General features: G+C 42.2%; 1 protein-coding gene across 1 annotated transcript in view; it reads right to left on the bottom strand.

Moving 5' to 3' along the window:
- Positions 1–20,430, bottom strand: part of carmil3 (capping protein regulator and myosin 1 linker 3) — a 103,513-nt gene extending 83,083 nt beyond the window's left edge. The window contains exons 1-5 of the mRNA XM_034137102.1: positions 20,199–20,430; positions 15,320–15,414; positions 4,612–4,662; positions 2,750–2,809; positions 2,546–2,667 (exon numbers count right to left, since the gene is read on the bottom strand). Coding sequence (XP_033992993.1) covers positions 2,546–2,667; positions 2,750–2,809; positions 4,612–4,662; positions 15,320–15,414; positions 20,199–20,256 — 386 coding nt within the window. The 5' untranslated portion in view covers positions 20,257–20,430. The remainder of the gene's footprint in view (positions 1–2,545; positions 2,668–2,749; positions 2,810–4,611; positions 4,663–15,319; positions 15,415–20,198) is intronic.
- Positions 20,431–20,639: the final 209 nt, after the last annotated feature.

Below are 20,639 nucleotides of genomic sequence, written 5' to 3'. Positions count from 1 at the left end.
GAAATTCTGCTTAGACATTCATGGTGCCCAGAGGATGAATCCTAATGACTTCCATTATACTCCAGCCTAGTCCAAGTGGGACATTCATTAGGACATTGCTGAATGAAATATACTCTTATGGATGTTTTGAAGTTTGAAAGTTATCTATTTATTTCATTTTAATGTTCACTTTTGATTTTAACAACACTCCTATTACTATTGGAAAGAGTTGGAAACCATCGTAATCCAAATCAACAAATAGTATCCCATTAACAATAGTGTAGCATTATCTTTATACACAACTATGCAAAATGACTGTGTCTAACTAAATGAAAAAAACTCAAATAGTTAACATTATAAGTGAAGCTTCCCTACAGCACACTCAGGAGGAGCACTACCTTGACTTTTAAGAAGCAGTGTTATGAAAGCCTCTGGTCCCAATTACACGTTGGGGAATAAGAGGAAGGTAAATATTACGCTTCCCACTCCCTTAGCTCCTATTGCTGAAGTGCCCTTCAGCAAGGCACTGAACTCCCAACACCCCACACCGGTAGTCCCAGGTGAGAATAATCAAGACTTTAACTTTTCAACTGCCTGCTAGCACCCTTAATGATATGAGTAAAAATACTTTCTCATACACCTAAGAACTTAACATTTAAATCCAAACGGTGTTACTAATCAGAACACAGCAGCATAAAATGTTTTAAAATAATAAAACGGTCCTAATGCAGAATGCTAATTTCTTCTGCACATTTTATATTCTCCAGTCAGAATTATACGGAGGTACAAAGGCGCTATAACAGCCAAAACACATGCAGATGAAGAAACATCTTCACCAACTTGACGAAACATGCACAGCGTTTACTGAAAGCTCTGTTCAACTGTCATGCTCCCTGGAAACTCACCTGAAAGGACGTTTGATTGGCTAATTTGAACCATTTCCTCGCATAATTCCTTCTGATGTTACTGCAGATCTGCTGGAAGCTAGCTAGCTAACCTTAACCTAGTCATTTCAAGTATAGTGACAAAGCATCTTTAATTATGAAACAGATTCATTCTCTGAGTTGCTGGCCAACCTTAAACTCCCAAACGGCAACAAGCGCTTCGGTCTCAGCTGTGCGCCTCACTTTTTAGTGTCTCTATTTCTGTTGCGTTTTGAGCTTCTTGCAGTGTTTTTGATTTTCAGCGTTTTGTTTTATGCAGAGCTTTCAGTAAACGCTGCTCATGTTTCGAAGATGTTTCTTCATCTGCGTGTGTTTTGGCACATTTGTGTTTTTATATTTGCACTGAATCTGGAGCTGCAGCGCGTTTCTCCTAAAGGAAATGTTTTGGGACGTTGAAAAGCGTTTGCACCCGTCGGCCACAGTGGAATTAGGATTGAATCGGAAATTGCTTATGACATTGCTTTGCTTTTGAATAAATAACATGTCAACTGTACATTTGGATGCCTGTGATGCTTTTATAAGCTACCGTCCTTAGTGCTGATCTATATTTTAAAACAAAAAACATATTCCTGTGCTTACTGCTTGTTTTCTTTCAACTATTCCCTTGAAAAACCGCATGCCGTAAGCAGAAAACAGTGAGGACAGGGATCAGGAAGTTAATACACTGTTTGTTCATAATACTGTGCTCTACCTGCTTTGGCTTTTTGATAGGATTACACCAATATACTGTCGCTTTCAACACACTCCGTCCTTAATCCCATTTGTCAACAAATCACACACCTAACCACATGGGTGACCTTAATCCCCAACTTATCTCCACTATCATCACCTGCCCCAGGAGCCATGTGTGTATATGTGCGCACGTTATCTCGACACTATCTGCATTGTGTACACAGCATCACAAGGCTGTGCAGTGAAACCCACAACAACTTCCCTACCTCCCTCCCTCCCTCCCGCCGTCCTCCCCTCTCTCTTTATACTCTTTACATTTCCTCACTGGCAGCAATCATCTGCTGCGGCCCTAATGGAAAAGAGCCATTGGGAAAGATGATGGAGTGCGGTGATAGCCTTGTGCAGGTCAATAGGCGGAGCAGAGTCAATCCCGTTGCTCTTAGAAATCGTAAATGGGGACAAAAAGTATCATGGGGTGGATTTAACAGGCTTTTATGTTGGTGTGTGCCCTCTGTGCTTCACTCTTTAGGAAGTACAGAGGGCGTACACGGCCCACTTGAAGGTTTTTCATCCGTGTAAGAGTCTGTTTGACTGGAGTTCTATTGCTCCGTCATTGACTGTGTGTTTCTTGCTTACACAAAATAAGCTGCCTTCAGGTAACAGCCTCCTCATTGTCAGCTGGTTGATTTAATCCCGCTGATTGCCGGGTGTTAAAGTCTACCGTGACACAGAAAAAAAGGGTTCGGATGCAAATGACAGCAATACGAGGATGCATTTGGCTGCTGAAGAGGAAAAGCGGCCTCGGAAAGTGAAGCTGCCAACTCGTCAGCGGACTGTCGAGCGCCGTTAACGCCCGCCAACTTGTCTTCTCTCCTCAGCCAGTACAAAACACAAAACTGAAAAGACTTGTTACTCAGCCCGAGGCGAGGGGGTGTGCCAGGATTTCTTACGCGTAAATGGAGTTGTTGAAGACTCGGGAGAGGGAGTAGTTGATGTGGCTGACCACGTGGTCCAGCTGCTCCTGGTTCTGGAGTTTCAGCGAGTAGGTGGTCTTGTCTGTATCGATGACAACCTGTATATGGACAAATGACGATTTTAATAGTGAGACGTCATGCTGCTATGAAACAGCAGGATTTGTTTTATCGGTTTGTCACCTGGTGTTCTGGATAGGTGTTCATGGCTCGGATTTCCAGGAAGTTGAAGGTGACCTCCGTCTGAAACAGCAGAAAGATATCACTGTGGTTCACGCTGACATGCTGTCAAAAGTCCTATCTTATTATATTGTCTTCTAAAAACATGACATTCAGGGTTCTCACACCTTCTTAAACATCATATTGAAGACTTCGCAAAGGCTAATTCCTTTAAATGTAAGGACAAAACATGGTATAGTTTGAGAATATGTTGATTTGATCAATGTACTATAATTTAACTGCAACATGTTTTGTGATTTGTTTTCATTAATAATGGTTGAGTCTTGCATCAGAATACATTTCGTTTTGTGTGCCTCTTGAGAAAAATAACTACATTAAAGTATTGAGAAAAAAACGTTCATAACCTTGATTTACCCTTCTGAAATCCACAAACTTTTAAGAAACATGAACACTCAAAGGATCGTTCATGTTTTAAGCAATCCCAGGTAAGCTAAATTGAGCAGAAAACAGTCAAATCACAACCCTGTTAGCTATTAACATTCATCACAGGGGACTAACTGTGCTAACTGTAGTCGTGCACACCGCTCCACTGACGGGTTCATAATATGTTGTGTCCTCAGTTTAAACTGTTGGCTTGCTTACTTCCTGTTGTTGCTGATGTCATGTATGCAGCAACTCAGGACAGCCCTGACTTAGATTATTTCTTTTAATGATATTCATTCAACAGGTATTTTTGCAAATTCAATGGATTGTGCTAAGTGTAGCTATAGCTGGGTGTGGAACTCTTTGCCAAACATGCCATAATAGTTCAACTGGAACTGTGCCACAGTAAACAAAAGAAAGCTCTTGAACTGTTGACTTATTTACAGCCTGTATGATTTACCGCTCCTGTTTCTTTCCCTGTTAAGTCTTTGTTGTTGTGATGTTACCGTTGTCCCAGATCTCATCAGTTATTCTGATGTGTGCGCTGTTATAATGACTGTTATAAGGAATGGCAAAAACGACATCAAAATAGGACCCATGGTAAATAACATATACTTTAAACGTAGTTGGACATTTTTGGAATTTAGCTTTCTTTCAAAGTGAGGAAGGCAAACAAATCAACTGAAGGGCTCGTGATTATTCACTACAATGATTTGTTGTCTTTCAATGGACTCGTATAGTGTTGAAATCATTTAAAACAATCATATAGTCCGAATAATGATTATAACAGGCACATGCTAGCTTGAATTTTTCTGAATGTATTTTTAATATATTTCACTTCCAACGTCATTTTGCACTAAAGTATATTATCTGATAAGACAATACACTAGTTCCTGGACTAATTATATAATATTAAGTATGTATTTACTATTTTACTAGTAAATATGCTATACTGTGATATATATTGTTATCGAGATAAGGAATTACCAATATCAGGATAAAAGATAGCTATTTTGACAAGCACCTCAAAAGCCTTTTGACTGTGTGGATTAAACAAACAGGAAACAAGTTGAAAGAAAAACAGTTAAAAAAAATAATAAGCTAAGAAAACAAACCGCTGTAGCTTTGTATTTAAATACTATCGATATTTTAAAGCAGCCCTCGGCAATAAGGTGAATAAGAATATTTCCCAAAATGACAAACTATTGCCTTAAATAGCTAACATTGTGCCCCCGGGCTGCCACCTTCATCATCATCATCATCATCAGTGTAAACCCTATCATTCAAAAACATCATCCCCGCAGTCATCATTATTATCTCCTCTGAAAGTCTGCAGCTTTTTTTGTCACATCTCTTAGGAATTACCATAAGATCAAGCCTGGCAAGTGAAAGCCATCAAATTCCACAGAGAGTGGGGGGGAGGGGGGGGAGGCACATTTTACCTTGGTGGGCACCTTGACAGCGAAGAGATACAGTCTCCATGTTGCCAGGACCTGAGGGGGAGAACACATTCATTTTTCTGTCACGGAGCAGGAAACACAAAAAATGCAAATGGCAGCAGAAAATAGCACGGCACAAACTGCCCCATAAAAGCCAGCAAATCATGTTCCGCGGCGCGTCCCGAGGACTCGTAAGTCACGCTAAGCACCGCCGACATTAGCCGGGTAATGATGATGGCGTGTGGGAAAGAAATATTACGAGCGAGATTGAGAGTCAGGTGACGGTGTCCGATTGAAGTTGTATTGATGGAACCAAGTAGCACTTACTCAACATATGCCTGATTGGAAGGAAGCAAATCGATAAAAGGGAAGAACAAAGATAGGAGGGAAGAGGTGAGCTTTTGCTAATAGAAATACCATCTTAAAAAAAAGGGGTCCAGGGTAAAGTAAGAGACAGAAAATATGAATATATTCGCATCTGCCTATGTAATTAATCTCATTCATAATTCAAAAATCCCCAATTAGCATACCCCATGCATGCACTGTGGATCTATATCGCTCCCTAACTCCTACTCAGATTCTTGGCCCTACTTTTTTTTGTTGCATTCTGTCATTTCTCTTCATCTCCATTGAAAACTGTTCATTCTCCCCATCTTCTCGCTTAATCCCTAATCCCTCCATCTACCAGTGTGCCTCTGTCTGGGTCTGCTCCCGCCTCAACACCTCACTCCATCCCCTCTTGCCCTCTTCTCCCCCCCCAATAAACCCCCTTGTCTCCTTTCCTGTTTCAGTTTCTCTTTTTCTTTTTCTGCTCCGTCGCTTTCAATTCCTCAAGGCCTCTCTGCGCTGAATGGCTAATGGCGCCCTGCTGTGTGGCGTCGAGAGGAAGAAAGGGAAAAGAAACGCACAAAGAGAGAAGGGAGAGTTAGAGGAGGCGATGGAAGGACGGAGGAGACACCAGATTTCCCCTCTTGATAATGAAGTCTTCAGATGCTACACCTACTCCCTGAGAAGCTCGCCCTCGCAGATCAACCTACGTGTCGTAACTGTATAGACGTCCATAACAGACTCCCGCAGAGAGGAGACGGGGGAGAGGGAGAGGAAAAAAAGGGAGGAGACGGAACGATACCCCCATCGAGAGAATAAGATCTCCGCACTAAGCTGGTGGAGGGGCCTTTTCGCAGGAGATTGTTAGTCCAATCACAACGCCTTGACATGTTTGAAAACTCTGTTACATAAATCCAGGAAGGAGCGTAGTGGGACCTCGAGGCAGCGCAGAACAGAGGAGAAGGGGGGGGGAGGTGGGAAGAACAAATTAGACAGAAGCATCTTCTTGCTTCAAAAGCCTCACAAGCTGACAGATGATCTCATAATGTTAACAGAGGCATCAATAATGCAGGCTCTCTGACGGGTGCACACTTCATCCTTTGATGCTGAACAAGCGCAGGGTTTGTCCTCTCTCGATATATCATTTACAGACCATTGAGGTATCATAACAGTCAATACCCCAGGCAGTTATTTTTTTACTCGGATGGGGTTTGTGCAGAAATGAAGAATCATATCTAGGGGAGTTCCATTCAATATATGAGGTGAAACAAATGTCTCCCTTTCCAAATAAAAATGTAACTTTGCTACAACCTCCCTGCGCTCCATTGCCCCCAATGATATGAAGGGCAGGATCAATGCTGTGAGTAGGCTCCTCATTTTTACAGCGTGTCTACACAAGAGCGCTGATACATACGCTCTGTGTTATACTGATGTGCGATATCATTTCATACGTTTTACCACTCACATTCATGAATGTATGCATGGCTCTTTTTCTTTTATTAGGGTCCAAGCACCATTGAAGTCGGGTCAAATTACCTTTTTTGAAAATTGCAGGAATCATTATTCTTTTGTTTACAAATGAAAAGCATTGAGGCCGTAAAAATGCTCCAAAAATCTCCAATAAAATGGCTCTTCTTAATCGGGAAAATCTATGGCTGGTTTCAATAGACCAATTAAATCACTAGTTTCAATCCGCCAATCAGAAGGTTACTTCGGCAATCAAGGGGTAATTTCAGTCTGCCACTCGGAGGCTTCATTTCAAATGGGCCAATCAAAGAGCACGTCTTTATTGGCAAATCAAAAGTTTTGTTGCGATTGGCTAAACAACAGCCCAATCAAATGGCATATTTCGATCAGCCAATCAGAGGGATTGTTTTAATCATCCAATTAAATGGCTTTTTCAAATGCTGTGTTAAAGTGCGACCTTTTTGGCCAAGATACAGGCAATGTAAGGTGACAAAACTGTCAGCCTTTGTCCTAATAAGGGTTTGGTGTATGTGCTTTTCCAAAGTAAAAAGAAGTCTCTCTCTGAAGCAACCAATCCAGCCAATTGTATAATTGGGCTAATTAACCTGCTCTTAATATTCAAATGGACACAGATAGCTAAATTAAGCTAAAATCAAGCCCAACTAGCCACAGCCGAAATCCTGGCAACCTTCTCCTCCACAGATCAATCGAAAAATCCTAAAAGCCCCTCAAAAGATTCACTTTCTGCCTGGGAAATCTTCCAAGATGAGATTGTCGACTTTTTTTGACCAGGTCAGCCAAGAAAAAACGGTGAGTGGCAATCTAAAAAATTGATGAGGAAGTGTCGAATGAAGGTGTGGGTGAAGATGATGCAATGGGAAGGGACTCTGGTGCCCTTGCTGTGACGGCACAGCAATAGTTCAAAGAGCCAGCCAGCCGGCCCCTCCAGCGGGCCGCGAGGGCAGGATGGCAGTGTGTTGTGAACGGAAAAAAACTAAAATGTATCTCTTTCCGGTTGTGTGTGTGTGTTCACGTGCATCTGAGAGGGCAGAGGGCGGGGGGCTTATATTAATCATAAGCTGTCAGGCTCTGGGTCTTGCACTTCAAACGAGATGGTGCAAATCAAAGTGTGTCTCTAGGTCGTGTGTGTGTGGCAGTGCTGCCTCAGAGGGAACAAGCTGAGGATCAGTGCCAGATTTGAACGCCTGCAGTATTTCTGGCTCGACCACAAGGGCATTTTAAAACACACACACAACACACACACACAGAATAAGAAACATTCCGATACAAACATTAGCATAAGTCCGGTCTGCTAGTAGGACACACACAAACACTCAGTTTGGACTCTCATGCACATATGATGATGCACAATAGCCCGCTATGCTGGCGTTGGACTCCTCTCGCTGTCACACACACTCGCAGTCGGCCATCATCACTCAAGTCAACTCAGCATCACAAGAGCCCAACCCTGCCATCAGTCAATCTGTCAGTTTACATGCGTGTGAGTGTGTGTGTGTGTGTGTGTGTGTGTGTGACTGTGACAGAAGGTTTGAAAGCACAGATGCCCCAGGTCCTGCTTTCTAAGTGGACTTGAGAGTGGCTGTAAGAGAGAAAGAAGGAGGATGAAGCCAAATGACAGGAAAGAAATGCAAAACTCCAAAAAAACACATCTTTGTTCCAAATATTCTCCTAAAACGTACCATTCCAATGGGTCTAAATCAAAGAAATGGCAAAAAGAGAGTAGTCTGAAAAACCTCCTTAAAAAAAGAACATAGGGAAAAGGAGACAGATAATGGAAAGGGTTTGTACTATAGATGGAAGTAAGAGATGAGATAGAGTGTATAAAAAGCCGAGAATGGGCTGAAGAGTGGCCAAGATTGGGTGAATGGGCTGCGAGGAGAAAAAAGAAGGGGAGGGGGGAAAATGTGAGAAAATGGGATGAGATAGAGACAAGCTGTGAGTGTGGGAGAGGCCAAATGGATGATGGGAGAGATGAGGACAATGAGATTAAGGGAGAAAAGGAAGAAAATAAATAGAGGAATAGAGGTACTTGGAGATGCCTCTCAGGCCTCACAACAAACACACTTTCAGTCTCCCTCCTTCTCCTGGGGGAGGAGAGAAGGTCAGCAGCTCCATAGCCTCTGCCATAGGCTACCAACATGTGGTATGATAATCAAAAGAAAGCTCAGTCCTAATTACAGAGCAGAGCAGAGCCGCACGTCAGATGGAAAATCACCGACGCTTGCTTTCGTAAAACGACTCCACTCTGAGCACCTTGCGGTGAAAAGCTATTAAAGCAATACGCGGATGATGCAGTGGTGTTGGTTGCCGAAATAAAGACGAGGCTAAAAGAACACAAGATTCTGCTGCTAGCGCAAGCCGTCAGTGCTTTACTGCTTTGCTCGGCTTCCTTTCACAGTCCACCGCGCAGATGGAGTCTCTCCGCAACAAAGCGTCTTCTGGAGATGAAAGCGAAGGCCCAGTTTCACCATTCAAAATTCAGATGTAGATTATGTAATTCAGTGTGGTTCAGTCTTTTGCTTTGAAGTCTGTTTACATTCATTTTTGTAGCTTAAAAAGCAACAAAGGCAGCCTCAATTTTACTGATGAAGCATTTATGGTACAACAATCTTGAGCAGGAATCAGGACTGGGACCTGAAGACCAATATCTTTTTTGTATGGTTTGTATGGTCATCCTATATGTCAGAAAAAGGACCTCTGGGAGTCTTTCAGGCTAAAATCCACACATTTAAGCCGATTAGTCTCATTCTCTGTCATTTGGAAAAGGATATGGATCGAAAGATGGATGCACTTTGATGATCTCGAATTGGGAAATTAGGGAAAACCAGAAGTAAAGAATACACAGTAAAGGCATTCATTAACCTCTACAGAGTAGGTACACAATATAGAATCAAATAAAAACAGTTATAATACCCTATAATAGGGCCGCCGGATAACAGTGGTTAGCCTTGGTCAACTCTGTATCTCTAAGAAAAGGCACTCTCTGACCCCCAAAAAATGATATTACCTGTTATATACCGAACTACTACAACATTAACATCTATTTAAACATTAGAAGTGTGCACATTTGTTGCAGTTTTTGAAATACAATTAGGTGGTACAAGTTTGAAAATGTACACATTCTGGACTGTTATTGAAAAAAGCTAAATAAAGTAGAGTCTGGTTTAAAAAAAGAAAGGAAGAAACTAAAGAAAGTATAAAGCTGAGAGTAAATGCAGCAAATCAGGTCCGATTAGACTGTTATTGAATGACAAGAGGCAAGAGCCATGAGAAAGTAGATGGAGACACAAATGGATTAAGCTTGATAGCGTAGGTGGAATTGTGCAGGTACACAAGTGTGGCTGTATTCAGCTGTGGAACTTACTGAAGCGCTGACAGTTATAATAAGCGTCATTGCTGCTGTTTTCAGTGAACACAGCACAGAGCTTTCCTTTATTTGTGGTTTGGTTTTGTTACTGTTGACTCTTCTTCTGGTCATAGCTACTCCGGCCCTGTATGGCTATGGGTGCGTTTCACTTCGGTTAAATGGAATCCTTGCGTCCCTCACTTGCGTCGTTTCCCTGTGACTAGTCCCTCCCACCAGGGAAGCATGGAGAGACGCAAGGAAACCACGAGAAGCAGGGAAATGAGTTTTAAGAGCAATGGGACGTCGTTTCCTCCGGAGCGTCACGTGAAGCGGCGTCCGTTTGTGATGACGCCGCACAGCTGATCGTCTGACAGCAGCCAGATCAGTGCATGCGCTGCATCGTCCAATCAGTGAGCGATACACAGTAAGGGGGCGGGGCGAGTGTATGAGGATTTGACCGGAGGATGGTCTGGTAGTTCCTCGATTATCGGTCCTCCGTTATCACTCCTCGATCCTCGATCCTCCGGTAAAAATAAGGCCACTGGGACGGTAATCAAGATGGCGCAGACAAATCAACTTCCGGTGATACCGAGACCGAGGAGCGAGGAAATGAAAAATAAGAGAAGTGAAACGCACCCTGAGTCATACCATTAGTGAGAGAGAGAGGAGAGAGAGAGAGAGAGAGAGATAGAGAGACGGAGGAGAGAGAGGAGAGGGACGACCCGAGGAGAGAGAAGAGGAGAGGAGAGGACGGAGAAGAGCAGAGAGAGAGAGAGAGGAGAGCAGAGAGAGAGGAGAGAGACGAGAGAGAGATGAGGAGAGGAGAGAGAGAGAGAGAGAGAGAGAGAGAGAGAGAGAGAGAGAGAGAGAGAGAGTCCAATATAAAAAGACAAGATAGCACAGGTTATTATTCCGTATCAGTTGAAAGCAAGTGCTTCATAATTAGCTCTCTTTAAGATAACGTTTCTTTAGGAAGAAGGCTACCTTGTGTTCTTTTACATAAAGGAGCAAAGATGTGATGACACGTCTTCAGATTTAAAAACGCTTTAATTCAAAGAGATCATATGCTCATTTTCAGTTTCATATTTTGTGCTTTTACCGTGTCATGTTTACGTGCTTTAATGTTCATAAAATGCTTAATTTTACTCAAACTGCCTGTGCTGCAGCACCTCTTTTCACCCTCTGTCTGAAACCAGAGCCCAGTCTACTCTGATTGGTTAGCTGGCCAAAACAGTTGGGACTGGTCAACCACATATAATTAGTCCCCTTAGCCTATCAAGTACAATGTGTTAGATCTCTAGCCAATAGAAGAGCAAGTGTTACATAGTGATGTCATCATGTTACAGAAGGAGGAAAGGAGTCTAATCTAGGAATTCCAAGCAGAGGGGGAGAGAAACTCCCTCTGAAGGGAACTTTGGGATGTTAGCCTTAGCAGACCATTAACATGCACAAAAAACATATATAACACACAACTACAGGAAAGGGAAAACCCCAAAAAGCACAATGAGCCCCTCTAAACTATCCTTGACGGCATCTAGACTGCTAGAGATGCACCAATTGGAAGGATGGCAGTTGATTGGCCGATTTGTCTCATATATATCCTATTTACTGACATTACCATTTAAATGATGATTGTTTAGCCTACTTGTTCTCCTATGTATGTCTGAGTGGTACACCTTATGCTGAGTAACTAACCTTGTTCTGTAAAACTGCCTTTTTTAATGCCACTGGTCCAAGATGAGAATCCTGACTATATGAACTTGTTTTTACCATTACTCAACTACCTCGGGGGTCTGAACAGAGCACCGACGAACACAGGCAATTAAACAATTCCAAAGGTTGATTCAAGTCAATCATTAAAAAGATGCACAGAAAACCCAAGGAGTTACAAAAAAAAACAGATGTTAAAAAAACAATTAGGGAGAAAGTTTTTTTTTTTTAAGCAACAAAATTAGAAAACAATTCAGTTAAGGACAACTAGATTCTTACGGTTGAGTTAAGGGAAGGGAGAAATCTCAAAGGAAGTTGTTGATGCTGAATTCTGACTACAAACATGAAGCAGCACCAATAAGCTTCATACTACTTTTGTTTTAATATTTATTTAGTCCCGAATGGCTCAGTTGGCCCGTCCATGAATCTGCATTTGGCAATGGGTAAATTCAGGTTGAATTTATGTATAATATTTAGCACAAAAACAAGTTTATCTCAGGGGGGCTTCAACACTGTCAATTTGATAGACTCTCAATCCAAATTTAAAATAATTCCATTTAAAAAAGCAACACAAGACGGATGCCTCGTTTGTAATTTACCGAGTAGACACAAGTAGATGTCGTTGAATGATATCATAATGTAAGAGCAATGGAATATCAATCCATTAAGATGTATGCTACAAAGTCCAGAGAACATTACATTAGCCTTTGTTGGTGTTTAATTTAGTTACGCACATTTTGAGCTGTGATACCTTGCAAGTAATGAGGGGAACCTTTCTAGCACTGGTTTTAAAGTATGCAAGAAAAAACTCAATTAGGCTTCCAAAAAGGTCTGAGGACTAGTATGAATTGAATAAATACTGTGCATGTTCCATAGAGATGTATATTGGATGGTTTTACAAAAAGCAAATGCTACTTTGGAAAACATAGAATAGTGTCTTAGGATTATAAAGTTTTCAGAATACTTTTCGGCCAATCGGTTAAATACAGGTGGACAAGTAAAAAGGTTAACAGACACAATTAATCATAAAGAATATTCCTGTCCTAAAAGATGTATTATATGGCAGATATATAACAAAACAAGTCAGCAGTGGTTTGTAGGGAAAAACACAAAAAAAGGGGATCAATCTTCCAAATTGTTGTAAATTATTATTATTATTACATTTTTTATTTGTTTATTTGTTGTTCAAGCATACAGGTACATAACTAAATATACATTTATTTATTTGTATGTATTATTTATAATTCTTTACATTTCTTGTATGTATTTTTTAAAATGTATTTATATATATATGTATTTATTAGAAAGAAATTACATTTTGTAACGTGTTGAATCTTAACATAGAGAATTCAAAAACCAACAAAGAATCATTATTTGTTATGATTTTTATATTGAATAGCTTCATTATATAATGTGTTATGTGTCGAATAAGGCAACTTCCCAAAGTGAATTGTACATATAAAAGTGATGTATTTCTTGTACCAACTTCCATAACAACCAAGAAAGAAATGTACACGCAACCAACCCAGTCTTAAAACGCTGCTGCACGAACACAACCTCAAACCTCAGTCCTACCAGAGTCTTTTGAGCGGGACCTCTGCGTAACCTAAGAAGGAAATGAGCGTGTGAAGCGCCCGAGTGTGCTCGGGACTGTCAAAGAGCCGCAATCTCAGCCAGTAATAGGCCCATTATTAGGTGGGACCGACCAGAGTCAACGGAGGATGAAACGGAGCGACCAATCGGGATAAATAAGTGGCGGAAGAGCCAAATCGGCAACTGGGGCATCACAACACATCCAAGAGTCCATTCCCCCCCCCCTCCTCTCACGCCTTCCTCCATTCCTCTTGTGGGGTGCCCTCCCCTCCTCTTCCATCACAAACACTCTCCCCTCCCTCCCCCCCCCCCGATGTCCCTCCCTGTCTTTTTGCCTTTGAAGATGCTTTGTTTTCCAACTTGCCTCCAATCTTCAAACAGAGTGATCTAATAATGGCCGTAAGAGTTTGTATGCAGGCAACTTTTCCGTGCACCATGTGCGTAATGCCTCCTGCACATGTCAAACTGTACACATGTGTGTGTGAGTGTGTGTGTGTGTGTGTGTGTACATGCATGCCCCGTGATGAAAACATGAATGTTGATGCTCCCACATGCGTTGCCCTGGGTGTCGTTTGGATGTCAAGCTGAGTCCCCGCTGCGTCTGTCTGAGATGGGTGCGGGGACCCCGCGTGTGGGCGTGCACGAGTATGTGTGTCAGCATGATGGCTGGTACAGTCAACACACACAGACAGCTGGATACCAGCCACCTCCAGAGGGAAAAGGAGGCAAAAAGAAAGAGCAAGATGTAGAACAAAGACTCAAAGACACGTCAGTGTTAACTTGATGTACCACATTCAAAACTCCTACAGTCCACAAAATACACAGCAGAGGAATCGGGATGAAAGCTATGACGTTGCTCAGATTTAACCTGCAAAATGTACTCCAAGCGTGACGCTGGGAACCACATGAAAGGGAAGATAAAAAGGTTTTTTTGGCTCAGAAACATTATTTTCACCTCTCAACTGCTTATTAGAAAGCCATCCTAAAATACTCCTCTTTCTCTAACTACCATGTAGGACATGTTCATGCATGACAGAACATTTGTGCATGATATCCAGAGACCGAAACAAACTATTTACAAACTCCCCTGTCTGTTCATCCTTCATATATACAAACAAATGTATCCATTAGAGTGAAAAGATTGCCTTTTAGAGGGGGAGACCTTGACAACGAGCTAATACGACTTCTCATATCCACCCCCCCCACCCTCCTTCTTCGCCTCCCTTCCCTTGAAAGAATTCGGTGCAGCGGCCACAGCGGCCACAGCGGCTAGGGCCCATTTGGATAGTAAAAAACTCTCGTAAGCCAGAGACCTAATTGAATTGCTTCTGATGGAAAGAGGAGCTCGATACCCTTTTACGGGTCTGAGTAAAGATGGAGGGAAGAGGAAAGGGCACGAAGGGTAGAGACGGAGAGAAAGTGAGAGGGCGGGGGGTGATGACGAGGAGGAGGATAATCGAGATGGACAGATAAGGAGGGAGGGAGAGAGGAAACAAAGAGAGGAGATGACAAAAATAGAGGGGGGGTGCGGTAATGATGGAGATAGATGAAGGCGTGGTGGGGGAGATGGGGAGAGGACACAACAGCACAGACGGAGAAGTACTGATTGTTTTATCCACTTATCAGATGCTTTTTCGTTGTCTTCAGAGGGCTAAATGAGCTAAATGTCGCACATAGCAACCGTGTGCGAGTAACTGATCAGTCACTAATGTAGCTGACTAACGGATTCCTCGATAACAGAGGTGGCCTTGGCTCGCACAAGCTCCTTGAACACATCACATGCTGCCCACACACCCTCTGGCATACAAGCTTCTTCTTCAAATAAAACAATAAATGATGTCCCTGCATGAACACCATGTCAGGCACACACACACACACACAACCCAAAGTCTGGCCCGTGGCATTAAGGCCATGCTGCCACATCTAATAAACTCTCAGGATGGACTCAGTAGGCCATGTCCACTTCGCTCTGCTTAGGCAGCATCTGTCTTAAGCCCGATTTTCCGCACGTCTGTCGTGTCCCGGGATGCATAATCTGTGACTTCTTATGGCTCTTTCAATTTGTCGTAATTAACTGCCATTGATTTCCGTTTTGTCTGCAAGGAGCCGTTTCTGTTCCATATTCAACACCGAACGCAACGGACAGGTGCTGTTGCTTTAACAATGACATCTTTTAGGTGACCTGGTCTGAGAGAAGAAGGGTGGGGGGTGGGGGGTGTTGGGTGTGAGGGTGTTGGCGTCTCTCACCAGAATCCTGTCCTCTGTCTTGCCGCTCCGGGTGTCCTGCTTGATGGCTCGCACAAACTTAATGGCCTGCTTGTCCAGCACCTTCCTGATGCCCTCTGGAGAAATGAGCAGAGGGGGGAAAACCGTAAAACAGGAGAGCAGGTTACATGATGTAAACCCATTGCAGAATGAGATGTGCTGCCCTGAAATGCACAAAACTGTAGAAAGATGGAAATACAATACATTTGAATATGCAGCTGGGTGACATACGAGAGGAAAACACATGAATACAAGGAGTTAGCAATAATAGAATGTATCTTTGATGTCCTGATGATGCTAATTATGATTTGTTAACCAAAGACTGTATACAAGAGGTGGGTGTTACCCAGTGGTCTTTGTGTTAGGGATTTAACAAATAAAGTAAATACAAATCAAATAGAATAGAAATAGTGCAAGGAGAGTCTTTATACAAGTCATTGGAATATGATATAAAAGCACACGACGAAAAGTAAACAAACACTGAAATAATACGAAAAGAACGCAGAGTTGGAAAGGAGCCAAAGACACGGCAGCCATCATCACCGGCGCCATCTTGGTTTTTTGCCGTCGCCTTTATGATATTTTGGGAACCAGAAGTGAAATGATAGGGTGGAGAAAGAAACATATGTAGGTTACCAAGATGTTACAGTGAACTTTCATGAACTCAAAATACATTCTAACAAAGCATAAACATAAATCAGTTTAAAAGGATGTACAAAAACACTTTGATGGAAAGATATAGTGATAGGTGATCTAAGATGAGAAATCATTATAAATGTAATATATATTTTTTTAATATAAAATATGATAGCAGTTATTTATAACAGCCGAAATGATTGAACGGACCATCAGCAGTTGAGTAAGGGATGGGAATTGATAAGAATTTTCTTCCTCCTGCTCCTTTTCGGACACTATTATAATTATTTTGTTAAATATATATTTTTTAAATATATAATTATTGTTGAATATATAAATACTATTTGACAATTTATCAAAATTAAATTAAAATACTGTGCTGTAGGGCTGCTCGATTATGGCAAAAATCATAATCTCGATTATTTGGGTCAATAATTGATATCACGATTATTAAAACCGATTATCCATTTACTTTGAAAACATCCATTTATTGAAAAAGAAAATGTGAACAGTATGTTTTTAACAGTTGATTACCCTGAACTTTAAGTATAATTCAACTGAAAAACCAATAAAAAAATTAAATTAAAAATAATCGTGTTGTTTTCATAATCGTTGCAAGCCAAAATCGTAATTGTGATTAAAATACGATTAATTGAGCAGCCCTACTGTGCTGTACCAATATGGTATTCTGTTTAATATTTTTTTTTTTTTTATCTGTTTGAAATAAAGATGCAAATGAAAATAAAACACGACACCACCTAAAACATGTTAGCAACTTGCCAATCACAAGGGAGCCACGCCATCAATCATACCCTGCTTTGTCGTCTGTTTTACTGCAATCGTGACCTTTATTTGATAAATGAACACCATGCTGCCTGAAGACTTGAAACCAGTGATTGAGAACATAAACTAACTAGGAAAATGTGTGCTGTCACAATACCAAAAATGTAGCTGATACTACAGCTCAAAAACAAAACAATAAATCATGTGTTCTTCCAACATACAATCCATTATTACCATTTGCATGCTGGATTTTGTTTTAGGAAGTTAAACAAATAATAATGGACATTATTTTATATTGCTGGGAAAATTCTCCGGTACCGTTAGCTGTTAGCTCAGTTTTTCTAGCCAAACAGAACTGTGTTGCTCACTGCTAAAAGCTAACGTCAATTAGCTTTCCTCTTGTCCATTTGTTCACAATGTAGCTATATTCTTCCTCAAACACATTTTCAACCGTCCCCAGGCAACAGTAGTTTGAGCCCTAAAAGGTACAACAAAATACTACGGTTCCTACGTTACTGTCAAACACCAAGTGCCTGGAAGGAAATGAGACATTACCAATCCAATAAAAGGGCTCTCTAATAATATCTCATGGTATGTATCCACTTAGTTAATTCCTCTGTGTAAGGTCACATGAGGACATAATACACATCACTTAAGTATAACAGGAAGTTAGTAACTCCTATTCAAAGAGAAGGAATATGAATGCAGATGCTCCCAGGGTATGAGGGGGCATTGAACGGTTTGATGTGTATTAAAATGACATCAAGCCTATGAAACAACCTTTACAAATCACCACATTACAACCCTAAGGAACTCCTTTGGGAGATGTTGGGTGTTTAGTGTCAGAGAGGGCTCTCCACCTTCAATCAATTCACCAAGAATGGTTGGATTTCATATTTGGTTTTCAAAAATGTATGTGGTAAGTTCAACATGGAAAATAAATCCTTGTAATGAACAGCTAATTGAACATTTTTAATTATTAAAAACTATTTTGTATTTTTTCAATAACTAATTCATCATTTGAGTAAAAAGCAAATGTTACTGGCATCAGCCTTTCACATATAAACATTGGCTGGTTTGCTGGCTTCTTGCTTTATATGTTAGCAATATTATCTCAATGTTATGTTATCTCAAAAAGGTCATAAACAAAACAATTAAGCAGTAATCAAGAGACTTAAGACAATAATTGTCACCCATCTCTTAGGAATATTTAGTTACTGAAGACAATAAAGATTTAGGTGGATGGAGATAAAGATGGGAGCTTACGCGTAATAGAACCATTAAAATCTGCTTCTTACCACATTAACAGAAACACATTTACGATTTAACACACATAACATTTAAAAAACCAACAATCACAGGCTGATTTGCACTGTGGGTAATGTAACCCATAAGAATATAAAAATAGATTTCTCCTGTTTTGCTGCATCAGTTGTATCCTTTTGTTTAAAAAGCATTTACTGTCCAGTGTGAGTGACAATGCTGTGGCAGTGCAAAGCTAAATTGGGGGATTTACTCTTTAAAACAAGCTATGCTAGGGTGCTTTGAAGCCATTCTGGAAGTGCATGCCAATGACATTTTTTTTCTTACAATTTGTTACGCATCTTCACAAAGTGCCATTACAGTCACTTTCCGTAGCAAAGTAAGCAGAGTGTTAACATTTGATTATGGACACTTTTTGGACCTGCTCCTATGGAAATGAATCAGTGGTTGTCGACGCTAATGACGCTGCTGTCTTGTTTCTGCTTTGTCTCTGAGTTTAGGGACACACTGGTGGATTGTTCCTTCAATGAAAGCTGCACAGGGTTGAATAATCACAGAGACCAGTAGACAGCTACAAAGACACAAACTTGAGGACAAACACACGCACACACACACACAAGCTCCAGCTGAAGAAGACTCATAACTGGGCTATTTTTAGCCTCAGAGAAAAGAAAGCAGCCCGGCTCATTTCAATGGAACAGACCACAAGATACAGAGCTGCAATCTTTAGGGGCCTCCACACCACCCCCCCCGACACATGGCCCTGCTGAAGCTCACTGAACTGCACCGGAGGCCTCCTCCATCTGCACCTCCTCCACAACCACCGAGACAAAACAACCTGCTATTCACAGACACAATGTCAACGTATATCCCCGGCCTGCAAAAGCGCACATATGCCCGCAAGCTGTGGGATATTCACGGTCCACATTTCGAGCGGGGGGGCCCCTCTGCTAATACGAGTGGAGCAGATGGAGATGCAGCGCTGTGTCACTATCTCCCAGCTCTCTTACAGTGCTGCATGATTCTCACTTTTCCACATCCGGCAACAGCCATGAACTTGGCTCTGGCACTTGAGTGAGCAGGAGCCAATGCAGGGAGGATGTGGGTGGGGGGGGGTAGAGCACGAAGGAAGGATCAGCGGAAGACAAACAGAGAGATATTGACGTTAAGCTGGGTAAGACCCAATCACTTAAACCCCTTTTAACACACTCTGAGGTGCCCCTGAGGTATGGTGGTGTGACCCTGCAATCTGCTCCCAAAGGGGTGAAGATAATGGAAATGGAGGATTCGAATGAAACCCTCTTTATTTGTCACACACATGTACACAGCAGAGGACATACTTTCGGGGACTTGAACCAGCGACCCTTTGGTTCCCAAGCCAAGACCCTACAGCCCCCCTTTCATATCAATTCCTTGTCATATCCCCACTTCCTTTCTTGACACTTTGATGGATCTGCTCACTAACACCTCCACCCCCATCTTGTCCTCCACTGGCAGGTGTGATAATGGCTTAAAGCTGGCCAGACAGACGGGGCTTGACCAGGGTTGAGCTGGTAAACAGCGGGATTTAACTCACCGCGTCTGGATAATTAGCAGTGAGGGACACACACCTTCTGTAACACCACAACATCCAAACATGGTGTGTGTGTGTGTGTGTGTGTGTTGTCCAAGAGAGGCTCAGTGTGTGTGTGTGCAGCTGAGCCCATGCTGCCTGCTGCACGCAAATCGCTCCCGGTCGCACAATAACTCCCACGCATGCAGGGGGAAAAGAAAGAGATGAAAACTCCTAATGAAGCTACGTGACGCGAACACAAGCACGGCAACACTTGAACATAACTCTACATGACAGCACTAGCAGGACCCCCCTGAGTGAGATACATTCCACAGAGGATCTTTACGTCAAAATCAATCGCAAAGTGAACACCGCCGCTCCGAGATCGATGGGATTACAAGCTCCACGAACAGCCATTAACTCTGGTTTTGCCCTGGAAGACATTTCCTGCAGTAATAACTCCTTTTTTTGTTGTTATCAAGCGCAGCGAAAAGCAGATTTAAAAGCATCTGAGGGAAGATAAACTATCCCCATGTGGCCTGAAAGACGTCCTCCGTGTCTTCTTCGCTTCTTAAGTAAAGGTTAAAACGTACTTTCCCGAAGAGAAACTCGTGTTTTCGTGCTCACCTGTGATCTCCCTGCTGACGTTCACGAAGCCCGTGGCTGTTGTGTCCTTTGAGGCCATGGTGCGCTCCTCCAGCCGGTCCAGCCCCTACTCCGTCCTCCGCTTGTTTATGTCCCCTGCGTACTTCTTCGCCCCTTTTTTTGGTAGCTCCCTCCGCCTGCAGGTGCTCCGGGAGCAGCAACAGTCCGGACGGTGTGGTGCGAAGCGATACTGTGGTGCGCACTGGCTAAAATACCCGAGGAGCGCCTCCGACTTCAGCGCACATGCGAGAGAGGGAGGGATGGAGGGAGGGAGGGGGAGGGATGGAGAGAGAGAAAGAGAGCGAGAAAGAGAGTGAGATATATGAGTTGGATAAGGGTTGGGAGGTTGTATTTTCTTTCTTCGATTAGTTGTTAAATGTGAAATTACTCGGCATGCTGCAAATGAAGCTGCTGGAAGGAATC

This window comes from Trematomus bernacchii, unplaced genomic scaffold (genome assembly GCF_902827165.1).
Source record: "Trematomus bernacchii unplaced genomic scaffold, fTreBer1.1, whole genome shotgun sequence".
NCBI classification, from domain to species: Eukaryota; Metazoa; Chordata; class Actinopteri; order Perciformes; family Nototheniidae; genus Trematomus; species Trematomus bernacchii.
This window is presented reverse-complemented; position numbering and strand designations above follow the sequence as displayed.